Raw genomic sequence first — 14176 nt, 5'->3', positions numbered from 1 at the left:
ATTCCCTTGTATGTTATTTGCTGCTTTTCTCTTGTTCCTTTTAAAATTTTCTCTTTGTTTTTAATTTTTGTGAATTTGATTAATATGTGTCTTGATGTGTTCCTCCTTGGTTTTATCCTGTGTGGGACTGCGCTTCCTGGACTTGAGTGTTTCTTTTTCCATGTTAGGGAACTTTTCGGCTATTATCTTTTTGAATATTTTCTCAGGCCCGTTTTCTCTCTCTTCTCCTTCTGGGACCCCTACAATGCAAACGTTGGTGTATTTGATGTTGTCCCAGAGATCTCTTAGACTGTCCTTATTTCTTTTCATTCATTTTGCTTCTGCTCCACAGCAGTGATTTCCACCAATCTGTCTTCCAGCTCACTTATTCGTTCTTCTGCCTCATTTATTCTGCTATTAACTCCTTCTTGTGTATTTTTCATTTCGGTTATTGTATTGTTCATCTGTTTGTTTGTTCTTTAAATCTTCTAGCTATCTGTAAAACATTTCATGTATCTTCTTGGTCTATGCCTCCATTCTTTTTCTGAGATCTTGGGTCATCTTTACTATCATTACTCTGAATTCTTTTTCAGGAAGATTGCCTATCTCCACTTCATTTAGTTGGTCTTTTGGAGTTTTATCTTGTTCCTTTGTCTGCAACATATTTCTCTGCCGACTCTTTTTGTCTAACTTTCTGTGTTTGTGGCCACTGGTGCGTGGAGCTGAGTGTCCTGTCCCTCTTGTGGGTAGGGCCGTGTCAAGGGATATGTGTAGAGGCAACTGTGGGATCAGGACTACTTTGGGCAGCCTGTCTGCTGACGGGTGGGGCTGTGTTCCCACCCAGTTGGTTGTTTGGCCTGAGGTGTCCCAGCACTGGAGCCTGCAGGCTGTTGGATGGGGCCAGGTCTCAGTACCAAACTGGTGACCTCCAGGAGAGCACATGCCAATGAATATTCACTGGGGCCTCCACCACCAGTGTCCTTGCCCCCACCGTGTGCCACGGCTGACCTCTGCCTCCCCCAGGAGACCCTCCAAGACCCACAGGTAGGTCTTGCCCAAGCTCCCAGTGCATGTGAAACCTTGTGTGTGTCCTCTAAGAGTGGAGCCTCTGTTTCCCCCAGTCCTGTGGAGCTCAGGCACTCAAGCCCCGCTGGCCTTCAAAGCCAAATGCTCTGGGGGCTCCTCCTCCTGATGCAAGACCCCCAGGCTGAGAAGCCTGACGTGGGGCTCAGAACTTGCACTCTTGTGGGAGAAACTCTGTCTGCAATATAATTATTTTCCAGGTTGTGGGTTGCCCACCTGGCAGGTATGGGATTTGATTGTATCATGAAAGCACCCCTCCTACCATCTCATTATGGCTTCTTTTTGTCTTTGGATGTAGACTATCATTTTTAGTAGGTTCGAGTCTTTTTTGTTGATGGTTGTTCAGCAGTTAGTTGTGATTTTGGTGTTTTTCATGAGAGGTGGTGAGCTCAAGTCCTTCTACTCTGCCATCTTATCTCTAACTTATAGCCTCCTTTGTACATTTCTTGTCTCACATCTGGAATTAGCCTTTTTTTTTTTTTTGTCAAGAATCTTTGTTTCCTTTAGTGGGAAGTATTATTTCAAGACTACCATCCATGGGCTAGGATGCTCACTGCCATAGGATTGGTGACTGTTTTGAGGCCTGTTCAACAGAAAGGAGAAAAAAATTTTTTTTAATGTATTATGAATTTGTATAGGGTTTTAATTTATAAAACCCTGCAAACTCAGGGTTTTACTTATCCTCTTCTACTCTTCCTTTCTCCTCTGCAGGGAATTCCAGTTCTAAGAAGATTCTAGTAATAACAGGTTAGATTATTACTCATTTGCTTTAACCACAATACACACACAATAGTCTTAGAATACTAATACCAACACTACCACTAATAATGTGACTAAAAAAAGTTAAAGTTTTTTTTCCTTAGGGTTTATTCCACTAGGGATGCACAAATTACTGTTTTAAGTTGACTGAAACTTCCTTTTTGTGGGGTTATGCCACCCCCATATACTAATTTAGATTCTTTTGCTTCATCTTAAAATCTTTAATTTTAATTTTGTTTTATAATTATGTAAAATATTTACATAATTCCAAAGTCAAATTTATAAAACAAGGTATGTTCAAAGAAGACTTCTATTTTTAACCCTCATACTGTTCTTTTCCTTTCCCTCTAGTTAACCATTTAAAAATGTTTATATTTATCTTTTTAGCTTAAACACATAGCAAATTTTGTAAATAATGTACATTTTACTGTTTATACACACTTTTCTCAACTTTGCCCTTTAATGATATATTCTGGAGATCTACTTTATGGATCTGACATTATTTAACCAATCCTGATTTAACCAATTGCTGATGGATTTTGTGTTGTTTCTGGCCTTTTTGCTTTTACAAATACTGTTGTAAGGAATAACAGACCTGTGCATACATTTAAAAAATACTTTTGCCAGTTTATCTTTGGGAGAGATCCCTATATACAGGATTGTGATCAAAGGGTTATTTTACCAGTATTGTCAAATCTCCCACAGCTACCATATTTTGCAGGACTATCAGGAATGTATGGGTGTGCTTGTTTCTCCACCAACAGTATTCAAACTTTTGGATTTTTGCCAATACATGATAAATAGCATCTCAGTGTTGGTTTTATTGTGTGTTTCTCTTAGCATATATTATATGGTTTATTTTTCACCTCAGAAGCTCAATTTCTTAGAGATCTTGGCCTTTTTATTTTTAAAAGCTCTTTAAAGATATTAGAGATACTACCACTTGAAATTTTTTTCCTGTATTGTTGTCTTCTTATTTTGCCTATGGTGTCTTGCCTAGGTGTCTTACTCTATACCAAAGTTTTATTTTTTTGTATGTGAAATTACATTTTGTCTTATTACTTCTGGAATTTGAGCTATTATTAGGAAAGTTTTCCCTACTCCCTCATTATAGAGGAATTAATCCATGTTTCTTCTAGTACTTCTATAAATATATATATATCACAAATGGTCCTTGGATTTTGTCAAATAATTTTTCTGTGTTTATTGAAATGATATGATTTTTCTCCTTTATTCTGTTAATATATTATGTGATTTTCAGATGTTAAACCAACCTCTCATTCCTGAGATAAACCCCACTTGGTTAAATCCTTTTTATATTGTTGGAAAGTTTGTGGGGTTTTTTGTTGTTTGTTTTGGAAAGTTTGTGTTTTAATTTTTATTTTTTTTATTATTTTTGGCTGCGTTGGGTCTTCGTTGCTGCGTGCGGGCTTTCTCTAGTTGTGGTGAATGGGGGCTACTCTTGGTTGAGGTGCGCGGGCTTCTCATTGTGGTGGCTTCTCTTGTTGCAGAGCACGGGCTCTAGGTGCACGGGCTTCAGTAGTTGTGGCTCGCGGGCTTCAGCAGTTGTGGCATGCAGGCTTCAGTAGCTGTGGGTCACAGGCGCTAGAGCGCAGGCTCAGTAGTTGTGGCACACGGGCTTAGTTGCTCCACGGCATGTCAGATCTTCCCAGACCAGCGACCGAACCCGTGTCCCCTGCATTGGCAGGTAGATTCTTAACCACTGCGCCACCAGGGAAGCCCCGGAAATTTTGTTTTTAATGCCAGCTCATCTGATGTTAATCTACTGACAAATCCTTTTCCATACTGTCAGATACTCCAGTAATTACTGCAATTCCAAAATAGTAGTCTGAATGATTTACTGTAATTCAGATTCCCCTTGTGACCTATGCATGCCTTTATACAGGTTTTATTGCATGCTTACTATGTGCCAGACATTATTAGATGTTGAGAATGCAGAAATAGGGTAGACACAAGCCCTTGCCCTCACGGCAGTGGTGAAAACAATCGATAAGTATAAGATAGTTTATCAAGTATTGGGTAATATGGGGTACAATTGAGATTTATTCTTTTTTTTTTTTTCCCCAAACATTATTTATTTATTTATTTGGCTGCACCGGGTCTTAGTTGTGGCTTGCAGGATCTTTTTTTTTTTTTTTTTTTGTAAGTTGCAGCATGCAGGATCTAGTTCCCTGACCAGGGATGGAACCCAGGCCCCCTGCATTGGGCGCACAGAGTCTTAACCACTGGGCCACCAGGGAAGTCCCACAGTTGAGAGTTAAACAAAGGGAACTCATGGTAGTATCAATAGAATTTTTTTTTTTAAGCCAGTTGGAGGAAGTTACCTGAAGTGTAAACTGAATTCAACCAGGGTTACCATATCATTTACTATCCAAACAGGGACACTTTTCAAAGTGAAAGGGAAAACAGGCACAAACTAGGATGTATAATCACTTGAGAGCTAACCAGTCAAAGGGGAAGAGTGTTTGAGGCAGAAAAAACAGTATGTGAAAGAGGACAAGGCCCATTCAAATAACTAAAAATCTTTTTTTTGGTAACATTAGGCTCTGGTTTGCCTCTTACTTTTTATGTAATTTGTGTTCCTACAGTAAGGCTCAAATCAGACAAATATCATATAATCAACAAAATTCTGAAGAAATCACCTGTCATAAACTAAGCTGACCCCGTAAAACTAAAACTAAAAGCACACAATTCCCATCACAAAAGAAAAACAGATATTGAATATATACAATTTATTTAATAAATTAATGTCATTCAAAATACAGTGCCAGAACATTATGCAGTTGAACATGCTAGTAATGTTTGTCATGAAGCACCTGTGCTCATGTTAGATTGGCGGCACCCCGCTACTGCTAGTGGTTCCTGGGATTAATGCCAGAGCAGCACTAGTTATCTGCTCTTCTGCACTGCTAGTGCAGAGAATTCCTGAACAGTTCACCTTTCTAATCCTACCCCCCACACACAACAGGTTAAAAAAAAACACACCCTGACAGCTAACGAATATCTATACACAATCACTCTACAGTAATGTTTGTTGTTAAATTAAGATGTAATGACCTGGTTAACCCACTCTAAATCTTTAAGATGGAGAAATATGACAGCAGCAGGTAGTTATATGCATGAGCCAATGTTAATGTAATACAGAAAGTGGAGGCATTTACTGATTAAAGCTCCACACAGACCCGCACAATGAGGGACTAGCAATTCTTATTGCAAGCCCAGCAACTTAAGTCCACACCTGGTAAATGACCAGCTGATTGGAAGACCTGTATTCTAGATAGACAAGTATAAGTTAGTGAAAAGAGAATACATGCACCTAATAGTTAGACTGATCCTGCAGTCATACTTTCCCTGTGCGATACCATAAAATGGAAGATCTTCCTCAACTATAGGATTTAGACAACATTTCTAATACCAACATGGACATTAGTGTTAAGTGCAGCTCAATTAACTACACTGAAAAAAACTATTCCAGGACTTCAGAACAGAAGCACAGGAATGAAATACATATAATAAAATAACCTCAGCATAATTTGCGATATACCACACTAGGAACAGGAAACTACTTTAATAAGAGAACTTTTGGAACTGTACATACACAGGGCTAACAATGTTAGATAATCCATTTTTATGCTCATGATACACATAAAAGTTTCTCAATTATTGGATAATCTATTTCATATTATGGAAGCATATCTTTCTTAAGACTCACTGATATATATTATACTGATGCAAATATTAAGTAGGGCATAAAAATAAAATTTATCAAAGATAGATTTTTATGTACTCATATTCAGTCCTTTCATAGCCTCTCTCATTTAGCAAAGAAAATGACAAAGCAAATAGATCAGGCGTGCACTCCCTGAACTCCTGACTATACAGATGGTAGTGCAACCATTTCTCCATCCAGTTCAAACTCCTCTGTTCCATCCGGTGAAAAAAGATAAGTTGGTGGTTTCCATGGAGATTCTTCAAGGCAGGATGGATAAAGTTTCCCCACAGTGCATCGAAAATCTCTCCCTAAGTCCCACAGCACACGTTCAGATATATGCTGCCGCAGAGACCACCGGTCAAGTTCCAGGTCATACTGGTAAGTGACATATTTAGCTCTCTCATTTAAGTGGGTTTCTCGCATAAACACACACAGAGAATTTGAGATCACAACAGCTCTAACACAGGGATCTGAGTACCTCTTAGCAGGGATGTTGGCTGCCATTTTCCACTCATTTTTATTCACATCATAGATTTCCACAGTTACTGAAGACCCATCTACAGTGCCAGAGGGGAGTCTTATGCCAGAATTGGTAGCAATGTGCAACCCTCCAATATAGAAAATTTTATCACCGAAAGCTGCAGCTGAAGCAAAAGACCTGCTAGTCTGTCTCATGGCCATTTCTACCCATGAATCAGACCTTGGAAAATAACAATACATGAGGTTCAGTGTCATCACATAAATGCAGTCATGAACCACAACTGCTGCACTCCACTGCCAAGCACAAGGCAAAGGGCTTACCATTGTCCATTCATCTTTCTCAGTGTCATATCTTTCTACGGTCCTCCGGTTAAGTTCTCCACCTACACTATCTCCTCCAATTGCATAGATATAGCCTTCACAGCAAACCAAAGATGGCTTTACGCGGACAAAAAGCATCGGGGTCTTTGGAAACCAGGTATTTTGCTGTGCATCAAACCAGTAAAAGCAATTCACAGTTCTAAAGGCAGTCTGAAGTTTGCTTGTTTTACTGTGATTTGTTTTTGTATTTTTCAGAGGAACTTGACCACCTGCTATATAGATGTCATTATCGGGAGTCACAACGGTCCCAACCTTATGTAAATCAGCTGGTGGGCTGCATAGCTTGTAAACTTTTTCTGCTTGGGGGCTGTAACAGACAGAAGAGTAAAGACTACAAGGATTTTCTGAAGATGCTTCAATGAAAATCATCATTTCTTCTTTAGTCATTCCAAGTCTTGGTTTGAAAAACTTGGGCATGGACTTATACAGACCTTGAACAACTACAGACTTATCATTGGGTGGCAGACCTTGAAACCAAGCTCTCTGTGTTACTTCTGAAAGTGCATCAATTCTGATTTGGCTAAGAACTGAAGACAAATACTGGGATCGTGATTCTGTGTTGTACTCTAGCCACAGCATAGCAGCTTCACGAACTGTCTCCTCCTTTTCTACGTTCAAATTGTCACTACTGAGAATGTCTATCAGTAAGTCATGTGACAGCTGCATGAAAGCTTCCTGGTGATACACAGCAGTGAACTTGTGCTCCACCATCCTTTTAGCACTTTGTTTTAATTCCTCACAACTGAACAGATCAGCAAAACTCAACAATCGCACACAGTTCTCTGCATTTATCTTTTTAATTAAATATTCTCGACAACGTTGTAACACATCTTCTACCTAAAATAGAAGGGAAAAAAAAGGCTGATAAAGGCAGGCTAGACAAATTTTATTTTTATGTAACACACAGGTATATTAATCAGATCCCTATACTGTAGTTTTTATTTTTAGATACACATGTTTGGGCTAAGAGATAATCTTCCAGTAATAATAAAATTAGAAGACTATGCATAGTTTTGCATTTCGTCTTCCTGTCCAGTGGCCTACTTAACTGCCCTATTTAGGAGTCAGTAGTATAACATTAAATAGGCTCTTAAAAACCTAAACAGCCTTAAAGGGAAAGGGAAAGAAATTAATTCATGCATAAGTTATGTATTTTTTAAAGCCTAGCAAAATATGTAATTGAGAGAACCAAATGAAAACAATGTAAATCAGTATAGGAAATGATTACTGTTGAGAAGCTGGAATCTGGTTTTCTCAACATGGACAAGACAATCATATAGAAGCAGAAAATCATACACAATGCCTAACAGTAGTTATTATTTGCCTTTCTTACATGGAGCAGTAGGATAACCAATCAAAAGAATATATTCATGTGCAATTACAAATTACCTACATTTAAACGACCCATTTTAGCCACTCTAACTTTCCTAGATTTGTTGTTTCTTAAGAAACAGTAGATCTCGAGTCAGAAGTGCTACCTACTATACTTATTCAACGTCACAGTGATTGACTAGAAGCAGTTTGTGATGATAAGAAGTCAGGTTGCTTGGATTCAAAACCTGGATTGGCCAGTCAACACTTGTACAATATCAGACAAGTAGCTTTACTTCTCTAAGCCTCAGCTTTCTCCTGTGTAGGATGGGGAAATCGTTCCTTACAAGTGATTATTTTAAGGATTAGATGAGAACCTATATAAAGCATTAGTACAGAATCTGGCATATAAAAACATCATTTCATGTGGTTAATAGTAAAAGCCATGTTGGTAGTCATAAAATGCCACATTCCCAGGCTTTCCAGGGCAACTTACTCCCAGAGGCAGAGTGCTGTTTTGCATTTGGCCAAGCATATGCCTATAGGTTTCATTAACATGATAGAAAAAATTATAAGGAAAGGTATCACTATAATAAGTGTTCTGGAATCCAAATTTCTTAAAATTCCTCAATTTTTTAGCAGTTCTAAAAAAACGTGCTTTTAGAATTGCTAAAAAATTAAAAAAGGTAATGAAAACATATAAGCTATGGAAGAAAGACAGTTCTTACAGTAGGCATTTCTCCCTTTTAGGTTTGGATTTAGGGTGTGAATGTCTTCCATTCTAAAGCACCAGGAAGCTACCATGGCTTCAGTGTCCCCAGAGTTATAGGTATAGTAGGACACTGCACAATTTATTGGGGGGGGGGTAAGAATACAGAACTAAAAAGGAAGACAGGTACTTAAGGCAGGGACAGACTGAGTTCTGGTTCCCAGAGTTACACCCAGAAACTGGCATTTGACCGGCATCATTCACATTTATTCAGCACACATTTATCAAGTACCTACTAGGTATCATGAACTGTACTCCCAGAATTTAACCTTTAAAGTTTCTCCCTTTGGAGAAACTTTATTTCTCCCTTTGGAGAAAATGAGGAAAATATTTTTATATTCCTCTTAAAATTAAAAGAAATGTTGAAGGGGGGGCATTCCCTGGTGGTTCAGTGGTTGAGATTCTGCACTTCTACTGCAGGGGCCCCAGGTTCCATCCCTGGTCGGGGAACTAAGATCCCACAAGCCACATGGCACAGCCAAAAAGAAAAAAAGTTGAAGGGGAAACAGTGAAATAGCTTGTCATATGTAAATATATCAATCATCATTTTTTATTTCAGTTTAAATAATTCTCCTTAATAGCTCAGTGAGGTCTCATGGCTATTATGAACATTTATGTTTGATAACTTCCATAAGAATCTTGACATTTTCTGTGAAAATACCATCAAAAATTAGCACATCTAAGCTTCTAGCCAAAAAACTGAAGCACTTAAATTTAACAAATGCTGTTAAAAATTTCTTTTACTTGAAATCTAAATCCTGTGGTATATTAGGCAGACTATGAAACTAATATGAAATTTTCACCTATCTTTTTAGTCAAGTTCCCATCATAAAACTAAGTTTATTAGCTGATCAAATCCTATTGTTTTTCCCTTACATATTTTAAAAAGAGTTTTACCTTCTAAAATCTGCAATAAAATTACATAGCTATAAGACTGAAAAAACTGCTTACCTGCAGGAAGCAAGCTGTTTCATAAAGTTGTTCTACAGTGCTGTCATTTATTGCCAGGTTACCCGTGTATGCATACGTTATTATTATCTGTAAGGTGGCTGAATCCACATTCCTCAGGTGTATGTGTGTCTGTTTGCTTTCACTTAGTCCACTCATGAACATGGCCCTATAGTAGAGATGGGGAAAACAAATGTAAGGCTAAAAAGAAAAACTAGACAATATGGGATGTTTATTTAGGGTATTTGCTGATGGACAACTTATAGGGAAAGCTTTCAAGGGAAACAACAGAAAATTATAATCCAGTGTCAAAGATACACCAAACTCCACTGTGCCATTCTGAGTGATAACATCAAAACTAATTTAATCCTTATAGTCATACAGGAATTCAGCAATAAAAAGGAACTCTATTATACGTGCTACAACACAAACCTCAAAATCATTATGCCCAGTGAAAAAAGGCAGATACAAAAGACACATACTGTATGATGTGTATACAAATATGTATGAGGCAAATATATAGAGGCAGAAGGGAGATTAGTGGTTGCCTAGGGCTGTGGGTAAGAACAGTGAGTGACTGTAAATTGGCACAAAGTGATGGAAATGTTTCAAATTAAATTGTAAAGATACTAAAATTCATTTGTGTGTAAATCTGATCTCAATAAAGCCGTTAAAAATTTCATTTACTCAAATGATTTCCTAAAAATATGCAGAACAGTTTCCTAAAAATTACATGCAGGAAAATATGCTGGAAAGGCAATTAGTGTTGTGGAGAATACAAAGTAAAATGCCCATATACATGGAAGAGGTAAAAAAATAAAGAATATTGTTGCATGTACAGAAATGCCTATAGTGATCATAAGTGGGTAGCACAAGAACTAGCCTGGGCAACCTCAAGGACAAGAAGATGAGGAAGGCTTTAAAATGGATAAAATAGTGAGTCAGGGTAGAACATAAGAACTGTTTCTCCCAGTGACATTGCTGAACATAAGGGCTCATGAAAAACATCGGAAAGATAAGTGGCAGTCAGGTCACAGAGGGCTTTTTTTTTTTTTTGGCCGTGAGGCATGTGAGATTCTCAGTTCCCCTACCAGGGGATCAAAGTGGCACCCCTTGCATGGACAGCACAGAGTCTTAACCACTGGACCACCAGGGAAGTCCCACAGAGGGATTTTAAAATGCGATATAGGAGGGAATTCCCTGGCAGTCCAGTGGTTAGGACACAGTGCTTTCACTGCCGGGGCCCGAGTTCAAATCCCTGGTTGGGGTAAGATCCGCAAGCCCCTCAGCATGTCCCAAAAAAAAAAAAACCACAAACACACACACACACAGACATACGAGTCTGAGCTTTTTATTGTAGATAGTGAAGAAGGTTCACTGAAGGGTTTTCAGCATGGATTTATTAGCATAATAAAATGTATTCTAGGATGAATATTTTGTACTGACAGACCTCAACGGCCAAAGGCTGGAGATAGGAAAAAGGGTTCTGAGGGTACTGCAATAATCTAGATTAGAAGTAAGAACCACCTGAGCTAGGTGGGCAGAAATGGATACAAAAGCTTTTACAAAATCCAACAAGATCTGGTGATTTTCTGATGTACAGAATAGACTAGAGTAGGAAGTAGACAGGGAAAGAATCAAAGCTGTTTATTTTCAAGTAAGTACCTGAAAAAAATGTTAACCATTGAGAGAAAAATTATAAGGTCAAGGAAAACAGTTAATCTTGCAAAAAAGGTGAGTTAAATTTTAGATATGTTTAATTTGAGGTGCGAGCAGCTGAGTCAAATGGAAGTAATACAATAATCAGTTAAGTATTTAATACAACTGGAACTTTGAAGGGCAGGCATTAATGCAGAAGACTGTGAATTATCTACAAAATGACATGTGTTAAAGCCAAGTAAGTTATCTGAGAGAGACTAAAAAACTAAAAGAAACCCACCCAGAATCCCAATGACAACCTGAGGTAGAGTTCAATTAGAAGAAAAAAGAAAAAAAAGAAAAAAGAACGACAGAAGGTTGAGAAACATTCATCAGAGAAATAAGAACAAGCCAGTCAGTACAATGCTACTCAGGGCAAGAGAGGTAGGGTGTCAAAAACGGTAGAGTCAAGGATAACAAACATTGCAAAAGCAATTAGGAAGGCACTAGTGATTTCTAGTGTAGCTCAGAATGAGCAGTAAGAACAGCAACTAAACTTCAGGCAGTTAGGGAATGGAAGAGTGGCAAAAACATCAATCAGGGTGGTTGATAACTTCCTCCCAAAGTATACAGAATGGCCATAAATAAACCCAACCAAGTAACAGAGATTAGGAAGTGCTGTTGAAAAATACCCAAGATGTGACAAGAAACTAATAAAAACACCAGTTGCTACTGGCTTCACTTGTGTGACACGGGAGAATGGGAAATATAACAAAAGCAACCTGAAAAGAACTATAGGAGCTCTGAGTAAAAATGCAAGATTTAGGGGTCATGTGCTTTTCTGTCTGTGCCAGTAGAAGATAGTTAACTTTGGAAGAGGAAGTAGGGCAAGGGAGCAGCTGACTATACAGATGACACTCAGACTGGTTATTCTTGACTATGGTTTATGACACCAGAATGATGGACTTCTGTGAAGGAACTATGCTTCCTGAAGACCAAAGATTAGTAGAAGCCTAGCCAACTTGATTATAAAAATCTTAAACAGACTTTTTAAAGAAAGAGTAAATACTGAATTGCATAATATTATAGGAGGCTAAATTACCACAGTGGAAGAGGTGTTGAGTAATTCTCAAGTAATCCCCTTCATTTAGGGTCTAAAATGAAGTGTATATGTTACCAAGAAGAAGAAACTACCATTTCAGAGGTTCTCTGGATTTCAGAAGTTCTTTTGATTCTTAGTGGGATGGAACTGGTAAACTACAAAGGAGGAATGTATCTGTTTCAAAAGGTAAAATTTCTAATAGTAAATTTCTAATGATAAAGATTGATAGCAACATTATATGTAAGGATACCAAAATCTACAAACCTGAAAGCAGAATCCAGTTGAAGAACACTTGGGAGAAAATCAGGTTATTATTGTGGGAATATACAATAACAATAATCTACACAGTCCAGAGAAAAGATATATATGGGAGGGAAAATTAATATATAAGTGTCTTCGTCTTGTGGATTATGAAACTGGTCCAGACACAGGATATTAAAGATGGATGGCTTTAACCCCAAACATGGATAGGACTACTCTTTCTACTATTATTTCTACTTCTTAGTATCTGATTTGCTTTAGGGAGAATATATTCTCTCAGAACACCAAGGATGCTAAAGAAGGGAACTAGTTAGTGATAAGTTAGTAACAGCAGCCTTAAAGAGAATGTGCTGTTTTTAAGATTGTAACATTAATGAAATACTTAAACTTCTTGGTCTTCAGGAAAACCAATTCCAACCCAATTAAAGATAAATAACCTCAGGGCTAGAGAATTTAAAGAACAGTGTTTCATCTATACAATAAAAAACAGACTTAGCGAGGAAGAAAAAAAGGTAAGATACCTAACCCATAAACCCATGTGTTGCTTCCTGATAAAGATGATGACAATTCAGAAAATATGGAGATAGACTTTCTGCATAGGTTTAAGAGTTACACAAGATGACTGCTAAAATATTACCACAAAAGATTCTACTCTATGATTACAAATATCTGAAAATCCACAACTAAAGCATATAGCTCATTCCAATAATGGATAATCAATTTGTAATTAATAACCGTTAAAAAGGGAGAACTAATGGACCCAGGTTTGAATCTATAACCTTGAATTTCTAACACCATCTACTAAGTCAATAAATATGAAAAAACAAAAACAAACGAAAAAACCTGACCATCACAATCATCTGGGAAGCTCTTATACATACAAATCCTAAAACTCTAACTCAGACCCACTGAATCATAATTTCTAGGTTTGAAATCCAAGAATCTCTATTTGTAGAAGCACAAGAGGATTCTGAGCATCCTCTAGATCCATTAGATTCTCTAGAACCACTGTTTGCAAATATGCTCAGCTTCCTAAGATAAGAAAATCAATCTCTGAAATTGCATGAAGTATCCACAGCTAAACCTGAAACAATGGCAGGCAGAGCAAGGCAACTGACATTTGGGCCTTAGCTTCTAGAATCATCATGAGATGTGTTATACTAAGGAATGTTAAGTTTCTACACCTTCGTGTATGTTAGCCTTGAAAAGTCAAGATTAAACCTGTCCTGTCTACAGCTGCCACTAAGGAGCAGCAGAAAGTAACTTTCATTGCTGATCTCCACTTATGCCAGCTAAGATTTGTAGCAGGAATATACTGGTCCACATTTCATTCATCTTTATTCTCCCTGTCCCTTTCAAATATTAAGTAAAAATTCAACCTAAGGGCAGAGACCAAATATAGGAATTTCTGCGCCTTAATTCTTTTCGTCCCATGAAACACATAATAAAGGGAAACCTGTCTTAAAAAGATTAAAAGTTGCAAAAGATCATAAAAATGTAAAGTTAAGCTTTATTTATTTGTAATTAGCAAACAAATAACTAAATCAACTTATAAATTCTGAGGCACAGAGAACAAAAACATTATTAATTATTAACTATTTCAATCTGGCAAGGAGTCTGGTACGGCTAAAACGATAGCACAAATGATGAAAGAAACCAAGAGTGAGTAAAGGAACTCATTTTTGCAAAGGAAATAAAAGTCCCTAACATGTCTAAACAGTACCAATTATCT

At 37.6% G+C, this 14176-nt stretch overlaps 1 protein-coding gene and 1 non-coding gene across 8 annotated transcripts in view; one reads left to right on the top strand and one right to left on the bottom strand.

Moving 5' to 3' along the window:
* Positions 1 to 4559: 4559 nt before the first annotated feature.
* KBTBD2 (kelch repeat and BTB domain containing 2) overlaps positions 4560 to 14176 on the bottom strand; it is a 67161-nt gene continuing 57544 nt past the window's right edge. For all 7 annotated transcript variants that reach the window (XM_089917029.1, XM_089917026.1, XM_022583745.3 and 4 more), the window contains 2 exons: positions 9447 to 9612; positions 4560 to 7252 (listed from right to left, as the gene is read on the bottom strand). In XM_089917029.1, coding sequence (XP_089773155.1) covers positions 5717 to 7252; positions 9447 to 9612 — 1702 coding nt within the window. In that variant the 3' untranslated portion in view covers positions 4560 to 5716. The remainder of the gene's footprint in view (positions 7253 to 9446; positions 9613 to 14176) is intronic.
* On the top strand, positions 8873 to 8945 carry TRNAR-UCU (transfer RNA arginine (anticodon UCU)). The gene has a single exon. It is a non-coding gene; the product is annotated as a tRNA-Arg (tRNA).

This window comes from Delphinapterus leucas, chromosome 9, assembly GCF_059928025.1.
Source record: "Delphinapterus leucas isolate spDelLeu-1000000601 "Yukka" chromosome 9, BTC_Dleu_Yukka2, whole genome shotgun sequence".
In the NCBI taxonomy this organism is placed as follows: Eukaryota; Metazoa; Chordata; class Mammalia; order Artiodactyla; family Monodontidae; genus Delphinapterus; species Delphinapterus leucas.
The sequence above is the reverse complement of the archived record's forward strand: the minus strand, read 5'-3'. Positions and strand labels throughout refer to the sequence as shown.